General features: G+C 39.8%; 1 protein-coding gene across 2 annotated transcripts; it reads left to right on the top strand.

Moving 5' to 3' along the window:
* Positions 1–531: 531 nt before the first annotated feature.
* On the top strand, positions 532–16396 carry kdr (kinase insert domain receptor (a type III receptor tyrosine kinase)). 2 transcript variants are annotated; one of them, XM_058639167.1, is made up of 30 exons: positions 532–836; positions 1560–1653; positions 1739–1941; positions 2638–2759; positions 3301–3469; positions 4121–4260; positions 4650–4821; positions 5352–5469; positions 5560–5726; positions 5810–5966; positions 6754–6871; positions 6963–7074; positions 7161–7505; positions 7862–8008; positions 8093–8224; positions 9483–9589; positions 9915–10050; positions 10780–10884; positions 10970–11083; positions 11347–11435; positions 11601–11763; positions 11860–11951; positions 12055–12177; positions 12433–12544; positions 12638–12737; positions 13105–13210; positions 14286–14428; positions 14536–14620; positions 15388–15473; positions 15620–16396. In XM_058639167.1, exons 1-30 carry the CDS (start codon positions 770–772, stop codon positions 15834–15836), a joined length of 4041 nt encoding a protein of 1346 aa, XP_058495150.1. In that variant the 5' UTR covers positions 532–769; the 3' UTR covers positions 15837–16396. The 2 variants fall into 2 exon arrangements, with proteins under 2 accessions (XP_058495150.1, XP_058495151.1); XM_058639168.1 differs by having other exon boundaries at positions 3304–3469.
* Positions 16397–23951: the final 7555 nt, after the last annotated feature.

The raw sequence follows: 23951 nt of genomic DNA on the forward strand, positions 1-23951 counted from the left end.
TTATTTTTCTCAAGAAATGTCAGGTTGTTCATAATACTACTTCATATAAATGTAAAACAAAGGGAAACATTTGGAGTTTAAGTGTAGTCGCCACTACATTGATGTTCATCAGGACAAGAAAGGGATTTTAACAAACAGTATAAAACATGTTTAGAAAACAATTTCAACCCATAGCTTTAACTTGAATTGCTTATTTATAGCTTATATAATTATTTTCACAACTTACCCCAAATCAGTGAGGCAGTCATTTGACTTTTGAAAAGAAAGTAAGAATGAAAAAAATCTAATCAAATCAAAAAAACGTTGAGATTCATTTATTGCACTGATTACAATATGTATGAGTCTATTAATGTGGCAGCAGTGTTCACATTTCTACATCTCCGTGGATTTCGAAGATTGCAAATTTAGCCCACAAAGGTTTCCATCAAGTTGTTTGTCCCTCCATCTAGTAAGAGACGCTCCTCCTCTGCTTCTCTCCCTCCTCACACTCACTCACACACACACTCACACACACACACACACACACACACACACACACACACACACACAGACCATCCTCAGTCACACTTTATACAATGCTGCTCCACTGGTGCTGCTGCCTCCTGTTTTCATGAGACAAACTCTCTCTGGGCGGCAGAATTAGGTTTAAAGTGTGTGGGGTTGTGCTCTCCTGAGCGCGAAGGACTGTTCTTACTGAAGATTGTCTTTTCTTTTAATTTTTTTTCCTGAATTGGATTTTGATGAGGACTCTGTCCATGTCTTCTGCTGGATGATGACTCAGGCAGTCTCCGTCATTCCAATACTTGGCATTATTCTGAAGATCAGTTTTTCGGCTGGTAAGACTATAATATTAATCCTTGTCTTATTGATTGTTTTTCTACTCTAACTACTGACAAACTTAAATCACATAATGGAGTTGTTTTTATATATTAAGTTTTTCCTCTAAGTTTGACATTGTTCTTTGTTGTTACTACTTTTTTTTAACAGGTTTTATCTGAAATGTGTTTGTAGGTACTGTAATGTTTTAATATAGGATATGTTGAGAAAAGGTGGGAACGTTTGATCCGAAAAGGCATTACAAATTGTTATAATCCCATCATGTATGTGTTAAAAAAACACGGATTGTTATCGTAATTAAGCAGTCATGAAATTAAATTAAGCCAAATTTGTTTTCTAACTTGGTAACTTTACTGTGTCAAGTCCCCCCCCCCCCACACACACAATACAATACAATGCCTTAGGGCCTCACAGGGAGGTGGAGGACAGCCTGTATCCTCAGAAACAGGAACCCCACCTACACCACACTGTGCTGGGCTATTGAGCCTGACCCGGCCCATCTTCCCCTGCTTCCTGTTTTTACACAGCTCCGCCATTTTCTGCAGCAGTGGAAAAAAGGGCCTCTAGTTGCTCCAGGGCCACTTACACAACATATTCCGCATTGTCATCTGAAGTGACTTCCATTCTAACATTTACAATAAACACATTGTGTCTCTGATGTCAACTCTTGATTGTGTTTGTTGTTTGTGATTGAGTTGTAATTGTGATATTGATTAATTTAGCCATTGAACTGCGGTTCATGCCTGATCCACCGACACTGAACATCCATGGCGTTCATAGGATGAACAAATCTGACAACGTGGAACTAACATGCAGGTAAAACGACCTCCCAGTCGTTCTCCACCATCCATTCTGTGTGTATTCAGAATTTGCTAATATTTGTTTGGTTCTTGACTCTCAGAGGTCGTCAGTACCTGAGATGGTCAACGCCTCCTACAAGCACCCACTTCTCCATCAGTGACTGCAGTGGATCAGGACTCTTCTGCACAACACTGAGGATCTCCAATGCAACTGTCAGTGAAACCGGACAGTACCAGTGTTCCTACAGAGACCTGAAAGTTGAAGATGGCAAAACTTCAGTTGCAGTTCACGTATTTGTCCACGGTAAAACTGATTCTCACAAAAGTAGTGTAGTGTGTGTTTTGATGACGAGGGATTATGAATTTGTGTTTATACAGAACACTGTGGACGATATCAGTGTAGATTCTCAGTCATCCAGGTCATAGGTCATTGAATCAGTTACTGCAGGACTTGTATTTTTCTGTTTACCCTCTTGAAAACACTTTATTTTAAGGTCCTCACAATTTGCTGCAATTCAAAATTAAAAAGTAACTCTTAAGACATTATAAAATGCTTATATACACAAATAAGTCCACATTTGTGTCAATAAGAATATAAAAACTCATTTCTGATTGCATTTAAGACACTTAAAGTTCGGTACTAGAAGCTTGTTAACTGTTTACCTGTCACAAACATAAGATACATAAGATGTTTATTAACAACAGTTAGACTATGTAAGTGGCAATTAATGTATAATTTCTTACGTTAATAAGACTTAATGATGACTTGTAAAATATGCACAAGTGCTTATAGAAAACAGTTTATAGATCTTATCTTATCTTATCTTATCTGGTTATATGAGCAGCTTCTTGTCCTACCCTCATCCAAGGGACATCTTCACTTTTGAACACCACAGTGCAATATTCTTAGCTAGACAGTTAGAAAATTCTCAATTGTTTTCTTTACATTTATTTGGGGTTCACAAATTATCATTAACTTCTTCTTCTCTTTGTTTTTTAGATTACAAAGTGCCATTTGTGCCGTCTGAGAAAGAATATAATGTTGTGTTCGTCCGTGAGGGAGAGCAGGTGGTGATACCATGCCGAGGCTCGGTGGAGAATCTCAACGTTACACTCCACACTGTGAGAGTACTTTCTTTTTCATCTCATCTCATGTCATCAAAGGGTTAAAGGGGTTAAAGCATCAGCTTTTAACTAACACTAAATATCTGATATTGGCTTTTCCATTATTTGGGGGGGATGCAGAAGAGTCTGAGTGTATATGGTTGAAATCTTAACAGATTTCTTTGTTACTCGTGTGGATCAAGCTACTGGATCCTGTATTTCTAAAAATACAGGATCTGATAAAATGCTTTTACTTGACCTTCAATGTGTGGTTCAAGCCCAAAGACTTTCTGTTGAAGCTATGTTTCAGACTTAAAAACCACAAATGATATATAATTGTTGTGTATCCCTAATGGTTGTTTAAGTAACATATCTTCAATCTGACACTAAAATATATAACAAATATGATATCAGTTCCTCTCTTATCCATAAATGCTCATATTAGTTCATGTCAGTTAACATAGCTCCTTTATAACTTGTGGCAAAAGCTACTCATGTATACAATTTGAAGCGTTGCCTTATTCTTTGTTCAAAATCAGTACATTTGTGTGTCTGTCAGAAGTATCCAAATAAGGAGCTTCATCCCAATTGGAAGGATTCTCTGTGGGATGCCAAGACGGGCTACACTCTTCCCAGTTATCTGATCAGCTATGCTGGTGTTGTGTTATGCCAGACTCGGATTGGAAATGAGACGTTCAAGTCCTCTCTGTACATCGTGGCTGTTGTCGGTAAGATGAAGGCCACGACATATGTATGTCTGTGTTTTAGAGAGAAAGAACTTTGCATTTTAAATCAACCTTTATTTCTTACCTATTCCATTGATATACATTTTTGGTTTCTCAAATCAAAACGAAGCAAATTCATGGGCAACACGTAATAAACAACAGAATGAAGAATAAATAACAGAATGAAGCAGAGTAAATAAATAAATGGACATATACTGTACATATGCAAAGAAATTCAAAAACTGTGCACCAGAGTCTATCAAAATAGAATACATCGATTGCTGGCTGAGGTCAACCTGGAAGTAAGAATAAACTGAATAGCTATAGTATCAGGGGATTACTAAACTAGTTGCAAAAAAACAAAAAATGTTTGAATGGAATATAATGTCAGTAATGTTTATTTATTGTCTATTTACTCATATTATGAGTGGACCCAGTATGATTGACTGCTGGTATTGTCTAATCGGTGCTATCAGGTGATGCCTGTGAATTTCTGGTTGCCAAACCTTCATTTGGCACTGACTAAATCGCGAATCTTGAGGCTTCATAAGCCTACTGAGAGAGTCAAGGCGAGCAGGAGTACAGAGAGTCTGCCGTCTCCGGAGTACAATAGGCCCCCGACTCACGGCTGTGTCTTCCCGCCCTTTTCCGCAGGATACAAGATCTATGACCTCACCCTGACCCCGACACAAGTGAAGCTGTCTGTGGGGGAGCGGCTGGAGTTGAACTGCACTGCACACACAGAGCTCAATATGGGAGTTGAATTTAACTGGACACACTCTGGTCAGGCCCTGGTCAGTGCCAGAGGAGTTTGTGCTCTTCTTCTATCATATTTAGTGTCATCATTATTATCATGAATCATTGATGAAGTCATGTGGCAGGATTTAACCGGCCAGTTTGTCCCACCCCTGAGGATTGACAGAGATACCAGAAGTGTCTCACTTCCCATTGTCCTTGCACATTTTTCCCATTTCCTGCTTTTAAGGAATCCTTCAGTCTAGCTCCATGGCAGGGTCAAAGTGCAAATAAAAAAAAAAATTACTCTTTGAGGTCCAGACATCAAGAACATTTGGTTCCTAATGTCAAAATCCATTTTTCCACAGTATTCAAATGTGATGTGTCATCTCTTTAACAGATGAATAAATCTCACATTTCTGATGTTCTGCTCTCTCTCTTTTGTTAGACCTCAAGGAACTATTCAACATCTCCCCAAAAGATAAAGCTGTGGAACTCTCAGAAGCTGTTGAACACTCTTAAAGTGGAGAATGTGACGGTCGATCACAGTGGAGAATACACCTGCTCTGCATCCAGTGGGCACATGGTGAAAAGTGCCACAGTCAGTCTCAAAGTGTTTGGTACGTGCAGACAGAACACAGGACACTGACTTCATCTAAATTGTTCACGTCACACGTCGAAGCAATATTTCCCATTTTCCTTGTACTGCATTCCTTCATCTTGTTTAATGTTTCATGGCAGCTGTCATCTATAATGTTGCACTACTGCCTTCTTTTTCATCTCTTTCCTTTGCACACGTCCTGATTCTCTGTCCTTTCCTGTCATTTTTGCTTAAAACACTCAGCTCATTGTGTTGTTGTTAGCTGGTTAAAGCTGAAATGACCCAGTGAAAGAGAAACAATTCAAACAATTTAATTTCTAATTCAATTGTTAACCTAATGTTGGTAAGGGAAAAGTAGAAAAATAACTAATAGGGGCATGTCTAAAGCTTTATTGCTCTTTTTACAACATGTTTTGAATGTATTCATTCACTTGTTAATTATGATTTGTGTGAAAACTGTTTATGAATTTTACCTTGTCATTGGTAGAGTCAAAGACAAACACCATACTGTCGATTTGTGTCACTAACATACATTTTATGTTTTAATAGAAAAGCCTTTCATTGACATTAAAGAACCATGGACGAAGGTGAGGGTGGTAAACGTGGGAGATCAAACAACACTGACCCCTGTCAAGTACTCTGCTTACCCTGTGCCCAGCTTGAAATGGTATGTGCAGTAGAACACTGAAATTATAATACTAACTTTTCATTGTTGTGTTATCTTTGGGGAAAAAAAGACTCTTTCTTGTGTGCCCAGGTTAAAAAATGGCCTACCACTGAAGGATGATTACAGAGTAAAACAGAGAAATGATGCTCTCGTCATCCGCGGTGTCACAGAAATGGATGCAGGAAATTATACAGTAGTCCTGACCAACACTATTACTAAAGAGGAACACAGATGCTCATTCCAGCTACTTGTCAATGGCAAGTTTTCCCTTTTCAGCATCTTTTTGTGTAGCATCTTGTGATGAAGCAGGGGTGATAACAGCTGATATCTTCTTCTACAGTGCCTCCTCAAATCATTGAGAAGGAGGTGGGAGTGGACACAGACGTGTACCTACACGGCAGCAGCCCCACCTTAAGGTGCACTGTTCGTGGTATTCCAATACCTGCGCACATCCACTGGCAATGGATGCCTTATGAGGATTGTCCAGAGGTTTTTATGTAAGTCACCTCTCTTCTGCAGAGAGAGGAGAGGGGAGTTGGGGTGCCTCCTTTTGTGTATGCAGTGTTTCGCATGCCTCTCAGTCACTCATTGTCAACAGGTTGTTGATTTGGAAACAATGAGATTGAACTCTGACCCTGTGCAGATCAACGGATGTGATTCTTGCTCCCCACCATGTCCATTTTTAGAACATCAATTGTGTGTTTACTTATTTCATACAATCGGACATTTGTGCAATATTCTGTGTCCCTCGCATCAGTGCTTCAAATGGCAGCTTTCTCTGTCTATGTGAACAGCTGTTAGCGTATGTGAGTGGTTGCAGACAGTTCTCAGCTGTTACACAGCAGTCCCTTCAGGTCGGCAGATGATGGGATGAGTGCTGATAGAAAGGAGAAGGTGTGGAGAGCCACATTAACTCACTCACTAATCAGTGTGCTCTTTATCTCCGTCCTGCAATGTTTCCTGTTGTCCTAATCTTGTTCTCTGTCAAAAAGAGACCTTCTTCCTGCAGAAGCTCTGCCTCAGTCTTACCCAGTTTTGACAAAATGCTCACCTTTCCTATACATTTCCCTGTGGTATTGACTGACAATCGTTTGCATGTGTAGTCATGAGAAGACAAAATGAAAAACAAGTAGTGCATAGCTTTTGGATAATTACCATTCTAAGTGAGCCTTACATCCTTCTTTTTCTTCATCTTATGTGTCCTTTGTCAGTGTGAAGTACATGGTGCATCAATGGAAGAGAAACTCCTGTACATGTTTGCAGTATTTTATTTTTTATTAACAGGCCAAGACTCAAGACTGAGTTACAGCTGAACACATGCACAGGTTGGAGAGATATCGTCAACAGCACTAGTCACAACCGCATAGAGCGAATTATGACATACACTGATAATGTTCAAAAGGTAAATGATTCCTACAGTAATAACCCTTTCCGATATTGCACTTTATGTGTCGTCTTTTACAGCTATAAACAAAGTAAATGTGTTTCCATAGAAAATCGTGAGCTCTTTAAAGATTCAGAAAGCTGAGGCCCATGCCCTCTACAGATGCAGGGCTGCTAACCAAGTAGGAGAAGACTCACGCACCATCTTTTTCCATGTGACACGTGAGTGCTATGCTTTTTCTTTCTTCTTCTTCGCTAATTTAAACTGTTAAGCTGTTTTTCTTGACCACACTTTGCTTGTGTCTTAGGGGGCCTTGAGGTAAGCATGTCACCCTCCAACCAGCCCTTACAAGAGGACCATGTAGTTCTGAGGTGCAAGGCCGACAAGCTGATATACGGCAACCTCACCTGGTTCCGTGTGACCAACATCTCAGAGTCAGAGCAGGTGGCAGCAGTGCAGCCCTGTCACTCACTACCGTTACAGCAGAGGCCACCATCACAGGCAGTGCTGTCCAGCCTGCAGAGCACCAACATAACCCTGGAGCTGTCATTGCCCAAGGCGTCCCACAAGGATGAGGGTTTATATGTCTGCCAGGTGGAAAACATCAATACCAAGGAGAGAACCTGCCTGCTACACCGACTCTCCCTCAGAGGTAAGATCATTTCTTTCAGAAGAGAAGTTTGAGTACTCCAAAAAGAAAAGCACTGTGTTCATATTTGGAGCTCAGTGTCTCCAGAGTGAGATTATTTGACATGTTTCACATTTACTAATTTGTCACTACATTTAAATATAACATGGGCATAAATGTCTATAGTAATATAAAAAGATAATTAATTGTTTTACTCTGCAGGTATTATGTACAAAGGAGTATTTTTTTTGGCTGGCCCTAATACTCCTTCGTAATTATGAGTGATTGATTTCCGTGTCTCATAATTTTAACAGATTCTGATTTTCCCATGTTTTGTTTTGTGTGAATCTCAACATTATTCTTGTTCACTCCTCTTGAAGCTCTTGAAGCTGCCAGGATCCGTAATAATTTAACAGATCTCAAAGTCAACATAAGTTCAACAATAAGTCTTCACTGTGATGCTGCCGGGACGCCGAACCCATCGCTGGTGTGGACCAAAAACAATCACAGTGTAGTGGAGGGCTCGGGTGAGACTTGCATGGCTTTTCAAAGAAAACTGAACTCACGTTATGTGTTGACACTGCTCTTATAACACCGTGCTCTGTTTTCAGGTGTGATTCTGAGTGAACAAAACCATATTTTGACCATTCAGCGTGTGAAGAAGGAGGACAGTGGCCTGTACATCTGCACTGCATGTAACAGCCTCGGCTGTGAAGCCTCACAGGCCTTTCTGACAACTGAAGGTCAGTGAACGCCAATTATAAGTAATATAAAGCAATGTGTGAAAGTATAACATTGTCTGTATGCTGATAATAAGGGTTGTTTATGTGAACATGGGGCATCTGGACTCAAAGATGTAAAAGCACACTGTATTCTTGGGAGCAACATACAGATATATATATATATATATATATATATCTTTGTAGTTTTCCTGCACATTTTTGGTGTGATTTGCCCTCTTTCCACTGGGCATGATCCAGATAAGAATTCAGAAAATAAACCATTCATGGGTGACAAAAAAAGCACAACAACTTCATATCAGGCTCCAAGGATGGACATCACGCATGTGACATTTTTGATATCAAAGATGTAGAGTAAGAATAGCTTTGCTTCCGCATGACGGGAAGTCGGTTCAGTTTGGGGACATCCTCCTGAGAGTTTCTAAATCTAAAACAATGAGGAGGCTGCGATACAAAGGGAGAGTCCAGCCCTGCCCTAGCTCCAGCCACTGCTCCCTTGTCCTCCACCCCCCTTTTTTGTCCCGAACACAGACACACAGCAACAAACAAACAAATGCACCATCTAGAACCAGGGCCTACGTGACCGAGTCCCAGCCAGCAGAATGCAGACCCAGTTACAGTACCTCAGCGCTTAGCTCAGGCACCTGCTGTGCTGACAAGGCTGGCTGACTAACAAGTAAATCTCTGTATGTGAGGGAGTCGTTGTAGGTTAGTTAGCTCAGATGAAGCTTTAGCCTGATATTAATAAAAAACAATTACATTGTGCCAAACATGCAAGGCTAAGTGTTGCAAATGAACATTGACATGAAATGATATTTTATTCAGTAATTTTACAAAGGAAAAGTAAACCTGAGATGGGAGGAGCCCTTTTATGCTTCCATTAATTCAGATTGTCCTTCCAAAAAAACCCAAAACAATGCACAACCCCCCCCCTCATCTGTCTCTCTCTTTCTGCCCAAATACCCTTGTTTCCAGACAGAGACAGGCCATTACTCCATGTAATTACACATGACTATGGCTCCGGTTGGCCTTTTCCAAGTATTCTTTGGCTTTCGTTGTTTCTGCCGCCTCCTGATTGCCTGTTATAACAAGATAAAATAGTTTACTTACTGTCCGGTGACACGTCATTGAAATTAGACTTGATGTCACACAATTTGACCTGAAGAGTCCCAGTTTTGTCAGAGCAGCTGATTATAATAATCATAATTATAAGGTTGTTTGTGAATACTTGTCCTTATCATATTGTTGTATTTTTTTGTAGGTGCTGAGGAAAAGACGAACGTGGAGCTGATTGTTCCGATTGGTTCGGTGGTCATTGCCATGTTTTTCTGGTTACTGATCGTTTTTGTCATTCGTGGAAGAAAGCGAGTAAGATCTTACTCATCTTCCCTTTGACTCAGTTTTCCCTCCTTGAAGTTTCCCTTCATTTCCACACAAGTGACCCAATAATGAGTTAAATCAAATACAAGCACATTGTGGGGTTATAACTGATTAGAAGTGGCTGGTCTGGCTCCCAGAGGTTTCTCTCCTTTGAGAAACAATAGGGCTACTCTGTGTTACCACAAGTCACGTAGACCTTCAGTCACAGGGAAGTTCCTGTACAGATTTAGTTTAGGGGAAAAAAGACAATGAGACAAATAGCAGCTCATTCATTCACACATTACACACATATTTCTCACTATCACTGTTTCAGCCAAATGGTGTGGATCTGAAGCCTGGCTACCTGTCCATGATCCTGGACTCAGAGGACATGCCCACGGATGAGCAGTGTGAAAGGCTCACATATGACGCCAACAAGTGGGAGTTTCCTCGGGACAGGCTAAAGCTTGGTGAGACACACATTTGATTAAATCAACAAATAAACAAAAATGTAGTTTTAGAAACGCCACTCTGATTGACACGGCATTTAAGTCCCCATAAAAGTGATCTCAGTGACTCTGACTTTGATTGGCTGGTTTAGGGGTGATGAGTTCTGCAACTGTGATTCTCCTGGGATTTTAAACTTCAATCAGAGATGTAGCACTTTTTTATTTCAGTACCAGGTCACACCAATGACTCGGTGTCGTAGAATTACGGATGGTTTGATTGAAACCTCTTTTTTATGCATTTCACTAAATGCACGTTGTAAATCAATCAGTGCACCTGGGCGGGATTATTTATACAATTCCATATAATGAACAAATGCTTCTTCATGTCTTCAAGGCAGAGCCTCATTCGTTTATTATATAACCTGTAATGTCACTGTCACGGGTTTGACAGTTTCATTCATTTGCAATGATTCAGTGGTATCATATGAACTCTGATCATTTATGTCCTTACTTGGAGGGAAGGATTGGCGACACAACATAACTGAAAATATGAAGACTGCAAAGATGTAGGCTGGCCAAAGTTTGGCATTATCGACATACCTCCTGCCAAGTATCAACTGTACAGGCAGGTGGTGGTGTGACGGTGTAGGCAATGTTTGCTTGGCACACATAATGCCCCGTTACACCAACCAAACATGCTTTCACAAGAGTGTCTGTGTCTCCATGAACATTGTTTTTTTGCGTTAAAAGGTGAACCACTGGGAAGGGGAGCATTTGGCCAGGTGGTAGAAGCAGCTGCCTTTGGCATCGAGAAAGCGACCACATGCACCACTGTTGCTGTCAAGATGCTAAAGGGTGAGCATGTTGTCCTTCAGTACATGTGCTAAAAAAGAAAAAACCCTCCTAAAACACCTTACTCATACTTATGTCTGTGTTACAGAGGGAGCCACATCCAGTGAGTATCACGCTTTGATGTCAGAGCTGAAAATTCTCATTCATATTGGACATCACCTCAATGTCGTCAACCTGCTGGGAGCCTGTACTAAGCCTGGGGGTGAGTCATCATGCAGAGCTCACTGTGCAACATGACTGTATCCTTTTGTGGTCCAAGAACAAAGCATTCCTGACTAATTATCTTCTACATGAGCACAAGTCAGCAAGTGCTCCCTGACCTAATTACTCTTGACATTCAAACACAAAGTTATCTGTGTTCATTTGGTGGGACTTATGTTTACTTTCCCTCTATTGTGACTTTTCAGTGTGCAGTTATGAATTGTTGAACTTGTACATTTTACATCTTCTTTTGTCTCTCTGCAGGGCCGCTGATGGTGATTGTAGAATATTGCAAAAATGGAAACCTCTCCAGTTACCTGAAGAGCAAGCGTGGAGAATACAGCCCATACAAGGTAAATGATATGTTACCCTCCTGCAGCTGATGAAACAGCTTTTAAGCCCTTGTAGTTGCATGTATTCACATATTTAACTACTGTGACACTAAATACTGTAACCACAGTGTTTTTTTAGTTTTTTTTTTAATATAAACGATATCTGTGTTTCCCTGTGGGCTACAGAGGAGGCGGGTGGACAGTCAGAAGTGGGCGTCTGGAAAGGAGGATATGACTGAAGGTGATCTAGGTGTGGGTAAAATCGCCCAGCTGGACATCTGCACAGGAACAGCTGTCTGTTCCACAGCTGGAGACAACAGTTCATGTAGTAACATGGACACGCAGGAAGGTGCTAAAACATCACTGAATCAAACACTTCCAGCTCTATATATATGTGTACACTTGACTCACATTTACCTCTGTAAAATGTATGATGTGACCACAGAGAGCTCAGATGATGACCACCTGAATATGGAGGACCTGATATGCTACAGCTTCCAAGTGGCCAAAGGCATGGAGTTTCTGTCCTCTCGCAAGGTGGACATACAACCATTTTTGACATCCGGCTTCAGAAGTTGTTGATAAAAAATAATCACTCATTTGTGCGCAGGAAACTGAATTTTTCCATTTTCCTCTGTAGTGTATCCACAGAGATCTAGCAGCCAGAAACATCTTGCTCTCGGAGAACAATGTGGTGAAGATCTGCGACTTTGGCCTCGCAAGAGATGTGTACAAAGACCCAGACTATGTCCGCAAAGGAGATGTAAGTTCTCTAGATTTACCTGAAAATTGTCAGTCACATGACATGACCAGGGCTTGTGAGGGGGAAAAAAGTTTATTTTAAGAGAGTTAGTAATAAGGAAATCCAAGACAAGTAAAAAGAGGTGAACATGGCAGGTTGATCCTTTTTGAAACACAAAGGAATCATGACAAAATGAGAAGTCTGAATACAGAGTTTGTTGTGATAAACCAAAACTGAAACCAAGATTCATAAATGTACATCTTCATCTGGCTATAGGCGCGTCTCCCTCTGAAGTGGATGGCTCCTGAGACAATATTCGACCGGGTGTACACCACACAGAGTGATGTCTGGTCCTTTGGGGTCCTTCTTTGGGAGATCTTTTCTTTGGGTACTCATCATCTGCTTTTTTTTTTAACTTAACACCACATGCATAATGGCCACTGTGCACCTGCCATACCATGTATGTCATGTTTCTCCACAGGAGCTTCTCCCTATCCTGGTGTGTGCATTGACGAGTCTTTCTGCAGGAGGCTGAAGGAAGGAACCAGGATGAGACCCCCAGAATATGCCACCACTGAAATGTGAGGCATGATTCAGTCAAACGTACACTCACCAGCCTCTTTATTTGGTATGCAGGGCATCTATGGCAGTATACTGCTGCTGTAGTCTGCTTCTCTCTGACCTCTGGCATCAACAAGGCCAGAGAACTGCTACCCAATGCATATTTTCTCTTTTTCAGACGATTCTATGTAAACTCTAGAGATGATTGTGGCTGGTCAGAGCAAGCACCAACAACCATGCCATGTTCTAAGATGCTTAAATCACTTTTCTCTCCATTTTGATGCTTGGTTTGAAGCACGTGTTGCTGACATGGTGTATTGATTAGATATTTCAATAACAAGAATCTACCGGTGTACCCAATAATGTGGCTGGTGTTTGTGTTCATAGATACCAGACCATGTTGGACTGTTGGCTGGATCGTCCTACAGACAGACCCACGTTTGCAGAGCTGGTTGAACATCTGGGCAATCTGCTGCAGGCCAGTGCTCAACAGGTAAGTGCATGTGGTTGGGTGAAAAAAAAGAAGCCTATGTGTCCGTTATTTATCTTAACATTTTAAATATCTTCATGACAGATCTAATTCATCAGCAGAAAACAATGACACTTAGATACATAGATTAACATCAGCTTCTGTATGGAGCAGCGTCAGTTGTCTACAATGGAATGTAAAATAAATGAGTATGAGTAAGTTATAAACCTGTAGGGGCTTAAATGAAACAAAAATATACATTTGGCAAAATAATAGACACATAGCTATCACTACAACATTTTAGAAAAAAAACATAATAAAATAATTCACGTTTCCTGAAGGTAGTGATACAAAATCATAACTTTTAGACATCAGAACATTTCTTAGCTTCCTCTTGTACAGTGAGTACAGTTAGTGACACCAAATCATATATTACATGTAAAGTTTACTCCAAAATAACTGATATGATACTGTTTTACATATTGGAGGATGAAGATTTGTGGTGTCAATAACGAACATGTTTAAAATCAAGTAAATGTGAATGATCCTGGCTCATTCAAATTACAATGTCATCAAAAATAGTCAACAACTATAATTTAGCAAAGACGGGTACAGTGGGAACAACTGTTTTGGAAAAAGGTTGCTTATCTTTCAGACCTTTTCTGAAGCAACAATAGTTTGTGATGATAACTCAGAAAAGTTGATTAAAGGCATAAACGGTTTCCTCACCAAAGTCCCTTCTAAGGCAGTAAGTGTTCCACTTACTTACTACAACACACAGCTGATTGCAACACGTTCACACCCACCCAGTGAGCGCTGCCAAGTCATTCTGGGAACGACAGGACGTCATTACCTGAAGGAGAACAAACAGGCTGATCTAAACTAGTCACAACATTAAAAAGCTGATTACAGCTCAAAGGAAGGAATTATTTGAATATTAAACGTGACCTGTACATGTAGAACATGTAAGAGTTAGCTTTAGCATTGAAAAAAAAGTTTTAAAAGGGGGAAAAAAGTATCCAGACAGGTATGTCGCTTGTGGTCTTTCATCATTGATAAATTGAGATTATAATATTAAAGTATACCTTTGGTTCTCCAGGATGGGAAGGACTACATCCCCCTGACAGCAGGAGAGGCAGAGGGATCAGCGGTGACCTCTGACCTCAGGAATCCTTACAGCAGACCTCAGAACGAGGAAATCCTGGAGGCTCAGCTCCACTACGACAACCCCCGGTCTCTCGGGTCAGCATGATACTGTTACCTGTCGTGCTACACTGTTGCTATCACTTCAAAAATGTTAGAGTGCTCAGAATTTAAATGTCATACACTGACTCATCTTCTCTCCACAGACTGACTCAACAGAGTGAGAGGTATAGTCAGCCCCTCAGCTTGAAGACGTTTGATGACATCCCTGTGGCACGCAACAGTGTCATGGTGAGTGTCAGTGATTCAGCACGTACATTTATGAAACAGATACTCTTGGACTGTGAGGCGATTAATTACAGTCTTCCTTTGTCCTAATTTGCATTATTATGTTTCATGAGTTCCTCCTTATAATGAAAAAGAAGCATGACTGGCTTGATATTGGAAGATGTGTGGGGTATAGTGAGTCGCCCTTTGTAATAGCACTGACATAATTAATGGATATGTTTTTTTCATTAATTAATTAATTCATTCATTCATCTTCCGAAAGTGGCTCCAAGAGGTTCCATTTACTGTTTCCTAACAGTTGTAGGAGCTCTAAGTATAGGTTGGTAAAAACTTATCCAAGGAATTTGGTTTGCAGACAAAAGTCAAGAAAAAAAAATCCACACAATGAATATACAGAATGAATGGATGAATGAGGAATTGAACATTAAAATAAAAAAAGATAAGAAGAAAAACACTTACCCCTTTTATCACTTCACTATTAAATAACTGAACTTATAATATATTTACACCCAAAATGATGTACGGTATATAAAGTATAAGTATATGAACAATATCCCAAATGTATTTACAACCTTAATGTCCATGCTGTGTTAATATAAAAAGAACAGAAAAGTACACAAAACAACACAGAATACAGTCCACTTAACACAGTGCCCAGTATCACTTGCTGTTAAAGGTCATTTACAAACAAACACATAAAGAAAGACTCAGTGTTTTCCCCGTCAAGTCTCAACCACTAGTGGTCATTTTATCTGTTGGCACATCCACAGGAGGGTCACTTAGACAGTGGTATGGGCTTCTCACCAGAGGAAGTGAAGGGTTTGAACCAACAGCTGCAAACAATGCCCAACTTCAGGTGAGCGTCAGTTTACTCACTATAACTCATTATGATTTATTTTTTTTAATCTCTGAGAGCTATAAATAAAGAAAGTTTTTGTAGGTGTATAAATAAATTCCAAGGTTTGTTATTATACATTTCCTCTTCCTGTTTTCCCTCTTTAGCCAGCTGCTGCGTTGCAAGAGCAAAGAGTCTCTGGCTTCCGAATCATCTAATCAGACGAGCGGATACCAATCCGGGTACCACTCTGACGACACTGACACCCCAGTCTATGCTAATGAGGAGGTGATAATGAAGCACAAGATGCTGAAGAAGCCTCCACTGCCCAAGACACCGGAAAAATACAATGCAGAGATACGCTACAGCACACCACCTGTCTGACCCCCAAACATCTCTCCACAGTAAAGTCTTCTCACGAGTCGTCTCACTGTTAAATATCTGTTTAGCTTCCACAGGTATCACACTATAGGAACCATGACAACACATGAACTGGAACTCTCTGTTGAGATGTTGATAACAAGTCAGTGGAGAAAAGTGAAGGATGAAGGATAACGTTGTTAGCACTGCTCTCCTTGGAGCTGGAGGAATGCTACAATGTTTACACAGCAAGTAAAAGGTCTGGCCACCAGGCACAGGGACATGCCCACTTCCTGAGGCCAAGTCCCCCCACTCATCACTTCCTCTATTGCAGGAAATAGCATCTGGAATTTTTTGGGATAATTAAATCAGCAAATGTTTTCTTTTTTTTTTTCCTTTCTCCATTCACTTTAACTGTTTTGTTGGCACATTAACTGGCTGGTAAGGAGGCAGAACCGTCCTCCTAGAGTCACATTTGTACAGTTTCCTTCATATAACTTACAGTATTTTATTGAAAGGCTATGACTAGAAGCTGCAATACATGTAACTATAGTTTTATAAAAATAAAAGTACTCATAGATTAATGATTTTTGATGGATTTTTTTTTAACACTGGCAAATCTGTTGAACTCATCAGCATTTGTTCAACCCATGATCATCTTTGGGTGAGTTTGTCTGTTTCTTCGTAACTTTCTTTTGTGTCGTATGCAAAGAAAACAACAGTCAGTCCCTCAGCCATGGTCATTTGCCCTCTCTCTTTTTTTTCTCTCTTTCTCTGGAACAATACCCTGTCAGCCTTGGGTATTTTCTTAGTTATATCAAGCCCCAAAGTGCTCGTAGCTGTGCCAAGGTTAGTGTGTGTGAGTATGATAACAAAGAAAAAGTCATTTTCACAAAGCAGGCACGAGATCTCATAGGAAAAATAAAAAAATAAAAAAATTATAGCATATAAATCTGCCTGATACCAATAGTGTAATGTTTTAATGTTACACTCATGTAACTGCTTACAAAGTGTTTCTGCACCCACTGATGCTGGGTATAAAACCGTAAAAATATGTGCAGTCTCAGTGGATGATGAAATTACACATTGTTTTGTCTACAAACATGGACAACAAAAACTCTTCTAACTATAGCACACAAGAGGAAACACTGCTCAGTCTCTGAGAAGCTGTTTACACATTTCCACACGTAACACTGAAGGGTTAAATTTAGAAAGTCCTCCCTATTACTGCTGTAGGAGGTCAGTCTGCCTGACCTCCTACAGCTCATTGGCTCTGTAAGTGGATTCAAGACAGAAGATTTTAAAACCTAATGTTTTGGAGAACATATGAGGGAACAGGAAAAAAAAGACAAACAAAACAACAAATGTAAAAATCACAGCTAATACATGACTAATTGAAAGATGTCAGTATTGTTCACATTTAGCCTTTTGATTGGAGTTAGTGAGAAGTGATCAACAGTGCCCTCTGCTGTGTGAAAGATATAGTTTTTATTCCCTCTTAGTTGAGACAATTACACCAATCAGTGGGTGACAACCTGCAAAAGAAAGACATTGTCAAGTACATGATACACGCCTCATGTTACTGTTTCCTGTTGGTGTGTTAAGAAGACTGTTAAAGACAACTGGACTGGTATCTGGGACAAAGGAACTCCACATCTTGCACTGCAGGAACTCAGTCTGATTTCCTCAGGAATGGACAAACAGGATGTAGGCAAATCTCTGCATTTGCAGGAAATAAGTTGGCATTCAAACACACATCATGAGTCTTAGTGCAGTAGTGAGCACTGTATCTAGTTGCTGGCGTGTGTTTTTTTTTGAATTGCTGTTGCATTGCAGGTAGGGGGAGTGAAAGGTATAGTGTGAACAGACACTGTCAGAGTAGGGAGATCATACCTGCACAGCTACAGCTGAATACTCCAGGGGTGACAGCTATTTGAAATGCATATACTTTTTCTTTTTGATGCTTAACTCAGTCAGTAATAACAATGAAATCCTGTCATTGATAGATAAGATATGATGATTCACTTAAGAACCAGTACTTTTACTACTCAAAGTAAAAGTACTTTCATGACTAAAGTTAATGCTGAGACTTAATTGATGCAGAAATGCTTCACCCTTGATGAGTTTAATCATACTTTATTTGTGTGCACATTTGCATATATGTGTTTTTTGTGTGTTTTTTACTGTTCCTGAAGGTGATAATACTGCTATGGGGAAATTTTAATTTCAAATCTTAGATGGTCTCTGCTTACAGTATATAACCCTTTTCTAGTCTTGATAATCCCTCAAAGCATGCTACAGTTTTCCATAAACCCACTGACTTACACATTCCTAGATCCATGTGACGCTTTTTTCTATCACACATCTGTCATACCCATTCACATACTGATAAATGGTTTGAACCTCGACCTTTAGTTTAGAAGACAACCCACTCTACCACTGATCTACAACCAAACGTTTCATTGTAATTTCCTTTCTCATTTCCTAAGAGGAAACACTACACACACTAAGTATGTGGATTATTTAATCTTCTTCTAACTTTAACACCCACTTCTCAAAACACAAAGCGCCATCCTAATTATTGCCACGTGGTTACACAGAGGGATCATGACTGATCATTTGCCTTCTGATTCATTCATGATATAATTTCCACCACTAAGTGGTAGCAATGCTCCAACATCAATTTCACAAAGACTGCCAAAAATATCAAACAGAAGCAGCAAGAGCAGACAGTATCTTTCTTGTCACTTGATGGCACTCCCTTAAATTTACAAGCAAAGATATTGACGGAATACAAACATTTGCTATGTGAATGGAAATGAGACTGTGCAGGATCATGTAGACATAATCTACCTTGATCTTTTCAATCATCTGTCTGGTTACATCAGATACGAGTCACTGAAATACAAGACATACGCCTGGATCCTCACATGTATACATACAATTGGAGTTGACAGATTCTCTTGTGAAGCAGCAGAAACAAATCAGCATGTCACTCGTGTCACCCCATAAACTGTTTCTGTCACCTGACAAATAATTGACAAACCTGGTTTAAAGGGGTGGGGCTACAGTAAGGCATAGCTGAATTTCTAATACACCAGACCCACACGCTTATTGATTAGATAGACACACTAATTTCCCTGACAGGCCCGTAGCAGCCTTATCTCACAGTCTTGTCATATGCCCTAAGCTTTTGAAGGCTGCTTAAAAAGGCCTGTCATCCATTCGCTGGCAGTCAAGATTGACTCCAATGATATACAACAACCATCAACTCCTGTGGCATTTGGAGGAAAGGAGGGAAGAAGATGCCTTGGAGAAAATGAGAATGCATGCAATTTCCTCAGACAAAAGCAATAGCATGACAATAACAACTTGTACATGTTTTCATGCCAGTAAAACCACAATCATCTGAGAATTAATTGAGCCTCATCAAAGAAAAACAGTGACAATGCCATTGTAAAAAAAAACAAAAACCTGGATGATTGATTGCAGCCAAACGGTTGAGGATGAGTGTGCCTTTCATTTTGTTTCACAGTGGGTAGAGTGCCTGGAAGGGGAGCTGTGGTCTGGCAGGAGCAGAAGATGATGTGGAGTTCTATTGCAACCTCTGGTCACAGTAGTTTACTTTTTAAAGTAAACTTTTTAAATTTGTAATTTTTCTGTTTACTGAGTAAAAAAAATGTTGAGGACACGTGAATGACGAGGACAGATGAATGACAAGGACAGATGAATGATGAGGATAGATTAATGATGAGGACAGATGAACCATGAGGACACGTGAATGATGAGGACAGGTGAATGAGGAGGAGAGGTGAACGATAAGGACAGGTGAATGATGAGGATAGTTGAATGAGGAGGACAGGCAAATGTCCCATCCCACCCCACCCTTAGGGAAGAATATGTGGCCTATGTTTGTTAAACGTGATGGTTCCACAATGACATGGGTATGAGGTAATACTATTAAATCTGTGGCATGTTTTGAATAGTCTGTCATAATCCACAGCAGTGGGGCCCCGTCTACATTTACAAAGCTGCCCTTAATCTGCTCTGTGTGTGTATGTATTTCTATGTGTGGCCTCCTGTACAATATGGTGATGATCTCATCTTTTCACAATGCGTGACGAGGTTATTGTTTTTGTAAATTGGGTCTTGCAAAGATATATGTATAATATGTGTTATCTAGTCTTTGCTCATGTGGAGTGAGGGTTTATTTTGAGTGGCTGTCTCTTTTTGAAGATATCAATCCAAAAATAGGATGAATAGTTGTATAATCTATGGCATCATTAATTGGGCTTAGCTGTATCTGTTCCTTACATACAAAGAACCATCGTTTTAAGTCATATTTGACAATGTTTTCATGGACTCCCAGCACTTATCAAAACCAACTGAACATCTTTCAAACTGATTTCTGTATTTTCATTGAAAGTGTGTTTAGTGTGCACCAACAATCTGTGTCTGATTTAAGACCCACTAAATCATGGGGAATGCAAACTATTCAAATGATTGTAATGCAGTCCATAAACCAGCCCTTGATTTTATATTCATATTAATACCTGAGCTCTGAATTACAGTGACGTTAGCACACGACCAAACCAGTCAGTAAATCAGTATAAACACGCTTCATGTGCATAACTGATGTCTACAAACTTGGCTTTCACTATGCTTTTCTCACAAAACTGATTTATGATGCAAGGAACTGCGTTACTCAGTCTGCAGTGAATTTCATTAACTTCATTAACTGTACGTCACATGGGATGTTTTACATAACATAACACAAAACAGGCTGTCTGGTACCAATATCCTTACTGGTATCCTGTGACTGCTGCATAAGGAATCACTAGGGACAACATATTTGTCTGTTGCCCCTTGAAGTATAATTTTACATACATGGGCTAGTACCATCTTGATACTATTATATAAGGAAAGGATCTTACTCCTTTGGTTGAGAACTTGGTTTATCTATAATGTGTAAGCGTAATTTAAAGGCCAGCAGTTGTTTTTATTCTCACATAACCTTGGTTTCCATGTTGATCATGTGAAATCTGAGTGTCATCTGACTCTTGCTTCTCAGCTGACACATGCAGATGTGCCAAGGCCTCTGCACTTTCTGTGCTCCCTTTGTTGATCATCTGTGGATCATCTACTTTCTGATAACAAGGCCCACATGGAGTCTGTGCATGCAGACTCTTACATTTGCAGATTTAATTCAAATTAAAGATGAAGCTCATGTATATTGTAATAACACAAGAACACCCTTTATTCCTGCACGTTACAAGTAAAAAAAAAAAAAAAATGTAATTAAATTCCACAGATTTTGTTTTCTTAATCTGCCGATAGATTAAATTGACAGGTCTCAAAATCATTTAAAGCAGCAGGGTAGCATAAAGAGAACAACTGTATATAAGTATGTATGGAGCACATACACTAACAAAATAAGGAACAACAAAAAAACAAACAATTCAATTAGCAATTCATTTTTTTGGACCTTTAACTTTGTAAAATTCAACTTTAATTTCATATATATGTGTCTATTGAATATTTATTTCCTGTCTTTCTCTAGTTCTTTTTAAATTGTCTATTATATCAGTTTGTTGAAAGATTTAGAGGGGAAAAAAATATGGACAGTACATCAATGGATTTTTATCACTCAAGTCATGTGGTGTACAAAAGCTGCAGTCATAGATACTTTATTAGTTACTTATTTCGTATATGTTGCTATTCTTGATGATCAAAAGTGTGGGGAAATGTTTTTTTCCCCACACCCTGCACATCTTCTATATTTCATAAGCCATCATTTCTATAAAGCACCACCAGTAGCCTATATGTGATACATTCAGTCTATATGTGTTTATTTGTTTAAGTTAAATAGACAATTTATCAACATTTTACACTGTCTCGCAGCACTAGTCATGGGTGTCCCACATGTTACCGCTTAATAATGTCTGTCCCTCATTTATTTTGTTGGGATCTGGTCACCCTAGCAATTATGCATGTCTTCCTTGTACATACTCTGTGTATTCCCCCACTGTCTTTGTCATTACATCAGTATGTTCTTAAAAGTATTTTTCAGTTTAGACATTTGAGTTTAGAGCATCATCATCTGTTTATTTCCCAGAGGGAACCTCCCAAAGGGATTAATAAAGTCGTCTGTCTGTCTGTTTATTTACATGAAATGACCTACTTGACTCATTTTGTGTTGTAAAAAATACTCAACAGTATGACTGACCAGAGAAAAGGTCACAGCGGGCATTAATTACCTCATAACGCATGGGGTAAAGTGACAAAAAGTGATGGTTACATGGGTGATCAAATGAACACTTTCAGGAGACTCAACAGGGCAGGTTCCCTGGTTCTGTGGAGACCACATTTTTTTTCCATTGGACACTAACTCCAGGTCTCCATCCTGGCAGAAACCTGCTTCAGACTCCCAGCTGGTCTTTCTCTGCCTGGCCTCAACACAGCTTCATTCCAGTGTTCTGCATGTGTTTTCCACAAACCGTCCTACAGCCGAAAGTTCTTGTGGCAGCCACATTTCTAGACCTGCAGCCAGTCAATAGTTTTATGGTCGCCCACCAAAAGGACTGTACGTAACCCAGCCGTCTTGACTGAGAGGGGCTCGTCTTCACTGCTCGCAGTCTGCTCTGTCCCCCCAATCTTTATGTCTCTAGCGATATGGCTTTTGTTCATCTACCTCTGGTGAAGTTCTGTCTTTGTCCTTATTGGGACATCCTCAATGACCTCAGTGTCATTCTCGTGAGCTGCCCACCTCTCTATTCCAGTCCTGTTGTTCCATCCCAATTCCATTAATCTGCTCTCTGTCCTCCTAGCAATAAGCACACCAGTGTGCAACCAAGGCCTATAGGCTACATATTTATAAACACATAAACTAGTACATCAACAAAACCACTATAACCTACACTCTCACCACTCTAAAACAATCAAGAAAATCCCACATTATTACAGTTGAATTCTTTGGTTTGAGGTGAAGTGATCATTGATCTCCTGTCCCTTGATTGTTTTGTATTTTCTGAATATACTGGCTGAAATGTGTTTTCTTACTTGTTGTTTGACTAGTGAGCAGTGGATACTATGATTAAGCATCTCAACTATTTACTAAAACTTCCCTGAAGTCCAGTGGTATTTCTCCATTTGCCAGAAAAAGCACATAACAACAGGGGATGGAATGCATCAGTCTTATTTTTAAATGGAAAAAGGTTTTCTTTGGTTGTTGAAATGCATTGCAGATGAAAAAAAAAAGTTATACTTTATGAAGCATGAAATCAGGAATATGAACATTCTGGAATTTGAATTGTTTTTCAACTGTTTTGACTGCTGCAACCACTGGAATGAATAAACCCATAGAGCATTTTGGAGATACTGTATATTGAAAATACATTTTGCTAATAAAATATGAAGTTTTATATGTAGTAATAAAGACATGGAGGTAATCACATTTTGTAATTACAAAATAAAAAACTGTGCTTTTAGAAAAGCTGCAAAAATATTATTCAATGTAAGTTAAGTTAAACACTTGTACTTTTTTTTGTAAACTGAAGTGATGTGGCCCAGCTCCAGAAACAGAAACATTGTTAGTCTACATCTGGTATCAGAGCAAAACATAAATGATTCCTTTGCAAGTGCACTGTTTATTCACAGCAAATGATTGCAAAACTATCCATTATGTACAGAGCGAAACAGGATGTGCTGCCTCACTGTTATTGTGCCTCATGATCCTATGTGAGGCTGAAATCTGCAAAGCCAGATAAGAGGACTGGCTGGACTGTCCATTCACAAATTTCTCATGAGGTCACCCAGCTGTTGGATATTAAAAGCAAGTGGGGGCGGCTGTGGTTGGAGGGGCAAGAAAGTCTTACTCCTAAGGATGTTTGTCTCTCTGTCATGATAACACTGCTGGTTCCTTCCTTTGAAAAAGGACAGTGACTACACTTCAAGGAAGAGAGAAAAGTCTACCGTGCGTCTGCGTATGTCTTTTGTGAGTCCTTAATTCACAAGTGTTGTTGTGTTGGTCAAGCCCTGCAGCTGTACAGGAAGGAGACCCCCCTCAGGTTATCAGTGCTCTCACCGGCGGACACTCACGTCATTCCTCAGCTGTGCAGATGTGTGTTTTCTCTGCTCTCA

The sequence above is a fragment of the Solea solea genome, chromosome 9 (assembly GCF_958295425.1).
Source record: "Solea solea chromosome 9, fSolSol10.1, whole genome shotgun sequence".
Classification (NCBI taxonomy): Eukaryota; Metazoa; Chordata; class Actinopteri; order Pleuronectiformes; family Soleidae; genus Solea; species Solea solea.

Coding starts and splice junctions, on each gene's coding strand:
- kdr (XM_058639167.1), top strand. CDS start 770: ATGATGACTCAGGCAGTCTCCGTCATTCCAATACTTGGCATTATTCTG. Junction 2,760..3,300: donor TCAACGTTACACTCCACACT/GTGAGAGTACTT, acceptor TGTGTCTGTCAG/AAGTATCCAAATAAGGAGCT. Junction 11,952..12,054: donor AGTTTCTGTCCTCTCGCAAG/GTGGACATACAA, acceptor TTTCCTCTGTAG/TGTATCCACAGAGATCTAGC.